Raw genomic sequence first — 11,060 nt, forward strand, 5'->3', positions numbered from 1 at the left:
TTCATTGTGAATGTCAACACATTTACGAAGCTACTTGAGGAGTATTTACTTAAGCGAGGTTCACAGGGTATCTTTGCAAATGTCATACTATATTTGCGAAGATCGTACTATATTTGCAGTGATTCACATGCTTTCAGTTAAAAAAGGTCAACATGACGTACGCACAAATTTTGGAATAGTTGCAAATGCATGGGGCGAACTTGCCGAGCTAGAACCTTTCAATTAGAGAAGGTTCACATAGAGGTTGCGAACCTCAAGAGATGCACATGTTTTGATATGTGAATCTCCTTTGTTGTAATGAAAGTCAGCTAATTTCTCGAATTTGTTTATGTGAAATTCATAAGGTCCGTGAAATGATCCTATAAATCTTCCTTTTATTGAAAGGTTGCAAACTTACCATCGTACTTATATATCACACAAAGCTTAATAGGTTAGCATGTGCAAAAGGCAAAAATGTCCTAAAAAGTCAAGAATCTGAGATTTGGGATATGCAGGTCAAGAGTTCAAATCTTATTGACTTGCAATACAAAATAATGTATGTCTTATACACGAGCCAGTTTGAGATTGGCTCATTTAGATCAGGCTCTGTCATAAACTCAAACTTGGTTCAGCTCGCCACAACAAGCATGATCCAAGCCATATCCTTAACTAGGGATTTTCAACTGGCAGCAAGGGATGGTAAGGCTTGGAAGTTGTACTGCACCATAGGCTCTCCAAACCAATGCTGTCAGAATCATATCGGACCCTGAAAATGATTCAGGGGAATTAGCCGATTCTGATTCTGAACTGAATCGGCCATTTTTTAACCAGCAGACGACACATGTCACTAGCATATTAAAATAACATAAAAATACTAACAATATTAAGACATTAAAAAATATTTAAAAAAATGCCGAATCAGCTTGGTTTCGTATCGATTTCTGGCCGATACAATACAAAGTGGTCGATTCAAGCCTATTCACATTGATACTAACAACATTGCCCCAAACAAAACAAAAACAGAAACTTAAAAACCTGTCTTAAAATTTTGATAACATCCAAAATGTTTGAACACAGTTTAAATGCCCGATCTACTTTAGACAAGGGCAGATACATCATCATATATACAGGTAGTTGCAGTGTTTTTATCAGAGACTGCACTTCACAAAATCTGGCAACTCAAAAAGGCGTGGGAACTTGCATGAAGGGGCAGTTGCACGCTCAATGCATCAACAAATGCCACACCTACACACAAAAAAGATCATGCCCAAACCTTCACAAATGTAAAAAGTATTTCACATCCCCAGATTGACTATCAAATAAAAAAAGGGAAAAAAAGAGGACCAGAGAGTATAACTTGAGCGGAAAAAAACCTTTTTACCATGAATCTGAATGTGCAGCAGCAACAACTGTTATCTACTTTGCATCTTTATGCTTGGCCAAATCAGCAAGCATGTCTCTTATGGTTCCTTCTTGCATCAATCCCTTGGTCTGGCAAAACAATGCCACAATGCTTGGACAGATTAACAATGGTTCCTCACAAGTGTCAAGCACTCAAGGACAAGAATGAGTGACTAGAAGAAATAAACAAGCTGAAAGGTCAAGAAGAGCCCTTTGTGCATGAAGGAATAAATATTGTTGCTTTATGTGGGTATATGTGGGAAAGATCTTCGGGTTGGAATGTTATCATTCCAGTCCATTTTGACAAGAGGTTTCAGATTGGCATTGTTTGCTCAAAACAATATAATGTAAATGCAACATGATTTTTGTAGAAACAGCCAAATGAGGATTTTAGAGCAGTCCTAATTGACATTTGATACCCAAAAAAGGTAACTGCTTCAGTTTGACAATAAAAGTCAAATGCTTTATTGATTCTTTAACAAAATAAAAACATGAATAAAATTAGGGAAAAGGACATAACAACACATACCCTTAATTCACATTTTGATTAGCTGATACTTGGTCCAGCCTTTCTCCGGGTAGCTCAAACAACTTGGTCTAATAATAACCTCTCTCTCTCTCTCTCTCTCTCTCTCTCTCTCTCTCTCTCTCTCACACACACACACACACACAACAAGATGTAGCATGTACCTTTACAGATGGCACAAGAGAATATACTTCATCCACTGTTTCAGGGCATGCGTTTCCAATCAGGCATTGCTGCAGCAAAATAACATGGGTACTTTTATAAAGTTGAAGTAACATATAAGCTGTAGAAAGAGATTGTTTTGTTCCTAACCTCCACATCAGAGAGTTTGTAAGTGCTGAGAACTCTGCATCTGAAGTTAAGGATCCAAAATATCAGTTTGAGTTGGGAAATGATAGCTATTTTAGTTTGAGATAAACCAAGGTTCAGAATTCAGCAACATTCAAAAGGATACTCTCGCACTTGCTTCACAGACTCTGGCTTTGAATAACGAGCACTGCTCTTAGCATACTGCAAGCCATGATCAAATGATCTGCAAAGAGAATTTTTAAGATGTGTGAACACTCAATGGTTAGCTAAGACAGACATGAGGAAAAAATATCAAATTTAACTCAAAGGTTCCAAAGAACAACATTACTTGGATATCTTGACTGTCGGATCATCAGACAGTGCTCGCAACTGCTCCTGAATACCATCCAAAAGAACAGCAGCTTCACAGTCCATCAGACATTTAGCATTTTGTGGGATTTCTGCAATGCCCACCACATCCAAACAAAATTGTATTTACCAATCCAAGATAACAAAAGTGGTTGAATCATAAGAAGGCATGTTTTCTCAGGATTTCAATATATTCTCCAAACTCAACATGCAAATACATCCTGAACTCCTAAACAGAAGCAAATTTGAATATTATGGGAATCTCATACTAAGGATCCTATGTGATTCACATCCATGTTATTAACAAAAGATGCTTTAAACTACCCATCAGCACACACTACTTAATTGCATAACAATCTACTATAAACACCAAATCTTAGCAATAATGTTCCCATGCGATCCAAGTTACTTTGAACACCCTCAAGGCTAAGATTGGCAAAATGTTCAAATAAATTGACACAATCTAAACTATTACCCACGGTTCCTCCTCCTTTGAAATCAGGTTCCAATCAGTAGTAGCTTGTCAACTGCCATCAATATGGCAGCTGCAATTCACTTGGTCAGGCGATCTACATTCTATATCAGAGACAAGATAAAACCTATCCTCAGAATTTAAAAGTGATTTTTTGATCTAGAGAAATCTCACTTTTTATAGTAGTAACAATAAAACTTCAAAATTCAAAATTCAAAAATTCAACATGTTAATGCAACACTTTTGTTCTTAGAGTTTTTTTTTTTAATTTATTGTGACATTTTGGAATTCTCATCCTCAAAAAAGGCAAAATATAATAAATTCAAGATATCATGACCTTTGGTGGCTATCCCATATCCTCGACAACTTCTTATGGGCCACAGGCACTTGAACCTATTTCAGGAAAGAATTTCCAGAATAAATTCATTCAGTTTGGGATTCAGGTCCAGAATAAAACCTTATTCAATATGCCTTCTCATTCAGTTTTTTTAATGATTATTTTTAAAAAAAAATGCTCATGATTGTACAATCCTAATTTATAAGCAATTTAGTGAATTCACAGAATTCATCTCCTCCCTCATACTCTTCCTTTCCATAAATGTTCACTTTCACTTTGTTATTTTTCTTTTTTCCTTTTAACATCCAGTTAGTACTTCAAAGGAGGAATTTTGCAGATACTGGTAATTGGTAAAAAAAGGTAACCTGTACCTTGATACTCCAGATTTTAATACATGCACATGATCAGTGTTTGTAGCTTATTTACAGAATTGTATTAGTAGTTCAGGGCTAAATAAAATTTTCAGGTAGAGGGAGTTTGATTTGCAGACAGGGGAGGACAAGGACACCCATGTCCTGTCCTGTCTGCAGACAGCCCTGGACAAGGCTGATTTTTTTTTTCTTAAAGGTGTCCTGTCCTCCCCATTCCAGAGGGGAGGAAGGAATACTCTGGGACAGCAAAACGCATCCCAAAGGGATGTGCAGGAAGTGGTGTCCCGGGTGTCTGCATATCCCACATTTGCATGGGCACGCAGGCCCCAGGCAATAGGCATCCCACATATGCAAAAGCCCCTTAAATGACATGCAAGAATCAGTTGCATAATCAGGCCAAACAGCATACAAAATCCATCTTTGGGAGTAAAATAAGAGTTAATTCAAACTTGATGCACTTATATGGGTATCTACCTGTAAATTTCACGCTAAACAATGTTATGATTAGGTTGATGATGGACCAAAACAAGATAAGTTGCTCTATAAGAGTCCTGTAAGAGTAAGAACAGAAATAAGAACTTACCATCTTCAATTCTAGTTTCTACTTTAGCTGCAGGTTTCACTGTCTTTGCAGGTATGCTCTTACCAGCCTTACCTATTTTATCCAGATTTGCACCTTTTCCTGATTTCCCTGCATTATTGGACCATCCATTGTAAGTGCCATATAGCCAAATTCCAGCAAATACATGTATACCTAACTAAACTTAGAACAACATCAAAATCTAGAGAAAACAAAAAAACAAAAAAAATTAAATGGTTTATGGCCAAAAGCACCAACCAGGAGAAATTGAAGTGACAGTAGATTCCTTCCCACTCTTTTTCAGTGAATCAGCTTTCTTTCCTTTAAGCGAAGCTGGAAAAGAACAACCACGTTAACACTTTCAGCAATTAAAATCATAGAAGAGGAAAGGAAACAGAAATAGATTGAAATTTGTTTACCTTTATTCTAAGAATATGATTATGTAAAAACAAAATAATTTTCTATACAACAACAACAACTACTACGCCTTCATCCCAAAACAATTGGGGTCGGCGATATGAACCAAAAAAGAAAATCATTCTGGGTCTTCCACATGAATCCTTCTCCTCCAATCATTTCTATCCAATGCCATGTCCTCGGTGAGGTTCAAAGAATTCATATCCTTTCCTATTACCTCCATCCATGTCTTCCTAGGCATACCCCGACCTCTTTTAACTAATATATTTTCCCATTTCTCCGTCCTTCTAACTGGCGCATCATTAGGCCTTCGCCGAATATGTCCAAACCACCATAAACGATTCTCTCTCATCTTATTTTCAATGGGTGCAACGCCTACCTTCTTACGTATCTCCTCGTTCTGAATCTTATCTTTTATTGTATTTCCACACATCCATCTCAGCATACGCATCTCAGCTACACTCATTTTTTTAATATGATGTCTCTTGGCAGCCCAACATTCCGTACCATATAGTAAAGCGGGCCTAATAGTCGTCCTATAAAACTTTCCCTTCAACCGCAATGGCATTCTACGATCGCACAACACTCCAGTTGCACTTTTCCATTTCATCCACCCAACCTTTATCCTATGATTTACATCTCCATCGATTTCTCCATACTTTTGAATGATAGATCCCAAATATTTGAAACAATCATCCATCGGTATTTCTTGCTCACCAAGCTTCACTACACTCCCATCACTACTTCGTTGCTTACTAAACTGACATTCCATGTATTGTCTTACCCTTACTCAACTTAAAACCTCTTGCTTCCAATGTCTGTCTCGATAATTCTAACTTAGCATTAACCCCAGCTCTAAACTCATCAATCAAAACAATATCATCAGCAAACAACATACACCACGACACATTTTCTTGAATTGATCTCGTAAGCTCATCCATCACTATAGCAAATAGGAATGGGCTTAATGTAAATCATTGATGTAACCCAACCGTTATAGGAAAGTTAGTTGTCACCCCTCCACAAGTGCGAACATTGGTTACTACTCCTTCATACATATCTTTAATTATACTAATGTACTTGAGAGAAACACCTTTCTTCATCATTGTCCACCAGAGAACGTCCCTAGGTACTCTATCGTATGCCTTCTCCAAATCAATAAAAACCATATGCAAATCTTTGTTCCTCTCTCTATTTCTCTCCATAAGTTGTCTAAGAAGATGTATAGCTTCCATAGTTGATCTTCCAGGCATAAAACCAAATTGATTCTCCGATATCATGACAACCTTCCTCAACCTAGATTCAATCACCCTCTCCCATTCATAGTATGACTCATGAGTTTTATACCACGATAGTTTGTGCAATCTTGTATATCACCCTTATTCTTATATAAAGGCACCAAAGTACTCTTCCTCCACTCATTAGGCATCTTATTTGTCCGCCAAATCTTGTTAAAAAGATTTGTCAACCATTCTAAACCTTTCTCTCCCAAGCATTTCCAAGCCTCGATAGGTATACCATCTGCGCCAACTGCCCTTCTTGATTTCATTTTCTTCAAAGCCTCTGCAATTTAGCCTCTGCAATTTCTTTCTTTTGAATCTTGTGCATGAAGTCACGATTCATCTCATGAAAAGGAATGGAGAAGTCTCCAAGATCCTGAGCATGACTTTCATTAAATAGCTTATCAAAATAATCTTTCCATCTCTCCTTAATCTCCTCATCTTTGACTAAAACCCTTTGCGTTTCATCTTTGATACATCTAACCATACCCAGATCCCTCGATTTTCTATCTCTCATCTTTGCAAACCTATAAATATCCTTCTCGCCATCTTTGGTATCCAACTTGTTATAAACCTCCTTATATACCTTATCACTTGCGTTCCGAACTGCTTTTTTAGCTTCCTTCTTTGCTATCATATACTTCTCCAAATTCTCATTTATCACGACTCTTACTTAGATTTCTATAACACTCTCTTTTAACCTTAATAGCTAATTTGACATCCTCGTTCCACCACGATGTATCCTTACCTAGCGGTGCACCGCCTTTAGACTCACCCAATACCTCCTTAGCCACCTTTTTCATGCCACCCACTATCTTATTCCACATTGATTCTGAATCCTCCTCGAGACACGAATCAACTTCTTTAACTACTTGCTCTACAAACATTCCTTGTTTAGCTCCTTTCAGTGCCCACCATTTAATTCTAGGATCTATCCTATGTCTATCCCTTTTACGGCATTGTCTAATTCTAAGATCTAAAATTAAGACTCTATGTTGTGTAGCTACACTTTCTCCCGGTATAACCTTACAGTCGATGCAACAACCCCTATCCCTTTTTCTAAGTAGGAAAAAATTTATTTGACTCTTATTAACCCCACTTTTAAATGTTACTAGGTGAGCCTCTCTCTTCCTAAACCAAGTGTTTGCTAAGATCATATCATAGGACAAACCAAAATCTAAAATTCTTTCTCCACTTTCGTTTCTTTCTCCTATACCATAGCCTCCATGGATACTCTCAAATCCATCCCTATAAAATAATTTTCTATACAAATATAAAAAAGAAGGGGGAAAACAACTTTCAATGTGATAAGTTTTTTCCGGTGATGTTCATTGTAAAAGTATCTTCAATAAGATACTATAATCAAGACCAATATTCTTGATAAAAGACAAGTGCACACATGCACAATAAGAATACTAAGAACACTTGTGCACACAAGCACAAATCAATCAATCTCACAAAATGCAAAAATATAATCTTTATTGAATACTTGGGCTTTGACCCAAAGCCATGAATACTTGGGCTTTGACCCAATACTTGGGCTTTGACCCAAAGGAGAGGGGCCAATTTATAGAGCTCTTAGTGGGCCTTGGAGGGGCTCCACATGTAGTTGTTGGAGCCCCCCCCCCCCCTCCAACGGTCACAAATGTGACCGTTGGAGGGGCCCAACGACTATATGTGGGCCCCCCAAGGTACACAAAGTACATATTTTAAAAAAAGAAAAAAGAAAAGAAATAAAAATACAAAATACAAACATATTCAAGAAGATGAATATGCGTAAAAAGAGAAAATGACTGAAATACCCTTACAGCTACTATATATTTTATATATATAATCGGTAGATACATATACATATATATAATATATGTATATGTAGTACCTTATATATATAAAAAAAATATATTGGATTACACTATTTGATTACATAATTTAACAGTTCATATCTCCCACCAGTACGGCCGGTAAACAAGCCAAGATGCTTGTGACATGGCTCTCTTCAGGTCATCACCAGCTTTCTCAAGACTTATAAACTAGCTTGTCAAGGCATAATTGAGCCAAAGTCAAAGCTTTTTACATGCATCAAGCCAAAGCCTAAAGATGCACTACTCTATTTGGTTCAACTCATATAGTCTTTCTGGAAAAAAAGTGATGCATAGAAATTGGTTAGGAGGCATGGTTTCAAAGGGAAAAGTCAAAGAGTTTGACTCTTCCCTATACAAGGTGCTAAAACAATAACATTTCAGCATATTTCATAACGAGCTGACTCAAGCTTAGCTCAAGAGCGAAACCAGAACTATTAAGCTTGAGTTCATGCCAAGCCCAAGCTAGCAGTTAAACTATAAAGCTCAGCCAAACAAGGGAATCTTGGCCTGTTTACCAGCCCTACCCTAAAGGCAAGCTGACATTATGAAACTGTATGGACCTATCAGTATTTGCTACTTTAACAAGGTAACACCAAATGACATTTTTTCAAGAAAAGTGTTTACCAGCCTGTGCTACCTGTTTAATAGGTATATAATGGTAGTGAGGCACAAAAGGAACTATATATATGTGCTAATTTATTGTGAATAGAGAATCGTTTTTTATCCTTTTCCAATACTTTTTTATTGCAGCATATGGTGAGAAATGTAAATCTCAATAATATAACATTTAATTTTTCAATATTTTAATGGTGGAGTTCTAGGAATTAGATTGATGCCCATAGTTAACAAGTGTTAATTATTGATGGAGTTCAAAATATGTTGGCATTCATATTATGTACCATAGTTCAAGTGCATAAGTTAGGGCAAACACAGTTATTAGTTATTCTGCAATGGTATAGTGGGGTTATTTTGCCTCTAAGACATCTCTAACCATTAATGAGATGAAATTTACCCTAGGGCTAAAAATATTTTTGCCTAAGATCATGACCAATTGAGGCTGCCTTGACAAGTTATCCAAGTTTTGACTAACTGCTAGCAGCTAGAAGCATGTGAAAAGATTGCTTAAGAATCATCACCATTCTAAAAATTAAAAACAAGTGCCTAAGAGTTGCATAGGCTCAGAAACAAGATCCATAAAAATAAAAGCATCATGCTACCAAGAGTCAAGACTCAAAACAATAGCGGCCAGCCAAATAGTTAGAGGAGAAGCTAAACTAGTCAACTGGGCAGATCTCTGCAAGACATTTAGCTGCAATTACTGTCGTTTATTTTTCTATTAAGTAATTACATATCTGTTCTCGCACCTCCATGCTTTTGATCCTTATATTTTCTTCCTGGATACCCACACAAACAAGACATATGAACCCTTTTTGTGTAGCTTAGCATATTACTTCCAATAACTTGGAGTTTTCTACTAACACAGGGAAGAAAAAACTAAAATGTCAAGTTCAGCTGCACCCAATTATCCAGAAAAGGCAGATAAGTTGACATTCTCAAGCAATCTTTTCACTTGGATGTTGCTTGAACTGCACAATGCTATATTTCACATTCCAGTTAATACCTTTCCTAGATATTTGGAAACAGAAACTTGAATCAAATTGTAAAATTGAAGGGGTACACCGTTTTCCCACTCATACAATTAATATAAATAGAAAACAAAAATAATTGCACAATTTATGTAAAGAAACACCTTCAACACTTATGATCGGAATGAAAAAAGGAATGGGTACACTCGTGGATATTTTTTTTTATAGGTGTAGACTCGACGATATGAAACACTTGAAAAAGAAACATATTTTTTATGTAGCAGATCTGTTACAGGATCAATTCGGATTGGCTTTGGTTTGTTTGGAGTAATTCGCTGAAAAGTGCAGCAATTTGGCATTGATAACGACTCTTCAGAAATATAAAAATTGATCCAACTTCAGCATCCATTTCATAGAATTTGGGCAATATACTTCATCTTAAACTTGCAGGCTCAGCGATGACACGTTCACCGTGCGACACAATGAATTTCCATCTCTAGAGCAGGGTTCAAGTATATTTCCAGAAGATCTCAAAACCATCTTCCACAAGAAAAATGCTTAAGCATCTATAGAAACCTAACAAGCAATCATTTAAATAAAGGGCCAATTTTCACCAACCATCAGATGAAACATGCCTCCATCATAATGATTCTGACCGTGCAATCAATTCCTTCACCATATTTGCATTTAAAACGACATAATCAGACCATTTTGACATTTTGAATTCAATGAAAACCTTAGAAACTAACAAAGTATTGATTCAATCGTCAAGCAAAAAGTCCTCCTGATTCACGAGCGACACAATGTACCATTTCTTTTCAAGAGAATAAGAATCACCATCACGAATTCGATCAACCATTCAATCAGATAGAAGAATCAGCTAAAATTACACAAAAAAAACATGCTTCTCCATGAGAGAGAGACCAGAGTCCTTCCGGTACTTGGGCACCGCTTTTCCGGCGGAAGAAGGGTCCGTCCGGTAGTTCGGTAGGGCTTTCCCTCCCTTGTCCGCCATTGCTGAGCTTCGAGATTCAGAAGTCCCCAATGAGGGTTTTCGCTAAAACCCTAGATTTTACAGACGCCCTAAGACTGAAGGATTCCTATATGAAGAGACTGTTTGGATGGCGGGGTTGAATGACCCTGCCATGGAATCCGGAACGTTGTTTTTTTCTTTTTACACGTTTGGCTCGTATAGTACAAAGCTCATCGAGAACCATGTTTGGTGGATTCCTAAAAACATGGGAATGTCTTGTTCTGGAATATGGACGACGCGGGTCACAGAAAGGTTGTCGGATATTGGATCCATGAAATAGACCTTCAATTAGGGGCCCAAATGGATCAGATTGGTTTAGACTTTAGACTACCAATACAATCAAACACTTTAGTTTTGGCTACGGATTCTTAAAATAAAATCTAGGTTAGTCTATATTGTTTACTCGGATTAATATTTTATGAAGATCCAAATCAAACCGAGTCTACATATGCTTTCTATCTCTAAAATGCATGCTTTCAATCTTCTTTTAATGGATCCATTTACACACTATATATTTCACGGCGTGACTCCCCAGATCTATTGCATACAATTCCGATTA

The 11,060-nt window shown here is 37.0% G+C and overlaps 1 protein-coding gene across 1 annotated transcript; it reads right to left on the bottom strand.

The window, feature by feature from the left end:
* Positions 1-867: 867 nt before the first annotated feature.
* Positions 868-10,552, bottom strand: LOC149812680 (DNA-directed RNA polymerase II subunit 4-like). Its single transcript, XM_089991325.1, has 9 exons — positions 10,393-10,552; positions 4,582-4,656; positions 4,327-4,434; positions 2,544-2,655; positions 2,361-2,438; positions 2,219-2,252; positions 2,071-2,139; positions 1,361-1,470; positions 868-1,224 (listed from the first exon to the last, which is right to left on the bottom strand). Exons 1-8 carry the CDS (start codon positions 10,481-10,483, stop codon positions 1,396-1,398), a joined length of 642 nt encoding a protein of 213 aa, XP_089847451.1. The 5' UTR covers positions 10,484-10,552; the 3' UTR covers positions 868-1,224; positions 1,361-1,395.
* Positions 10,553-11,060: the final 508 nt, after the last annotated feature.

The sequence above is a fragment of the Nuphar pumila genome, chromosome 16, assembly GCF_984573655.1.
Source record: "Nuphar pumila chromosome 16, dmNupPumi1.hap1.1, whole genome shotgun sequence".
NCBI lineage: Eukaryota > Viridiplantae > Streptophyta > Magnoliopsida > Nymphaeales > Nymphaeaceae > Nuphar > Nuphar pumila.

Excerpts from the sequence above, each read along its gene's own strand:
- LOC149812680 (XM_089991325.1), bottom strand. The coding sequence starts at position 10,483 with ATGGCGGACAAGGGAGGGAAAGCCCTACCGAACTACCGGACGGACCCT. Across the intron at positions 4,435-4,581 it reads TGTCACTTCAATTTCTCCTG|GGAAATCAGGAAAAGGTGCA; the intron begins GTTGGTGCTTTT and ends CCAATAATGCAG. Across the intron at positions 2,439-2,543 it reads CCGACAGTCAAGATATCCAA|ATCATTTGATCATGGCTTGC; the intron begins GTAATGTTGTTC and ends TTCTCTTTGCAG.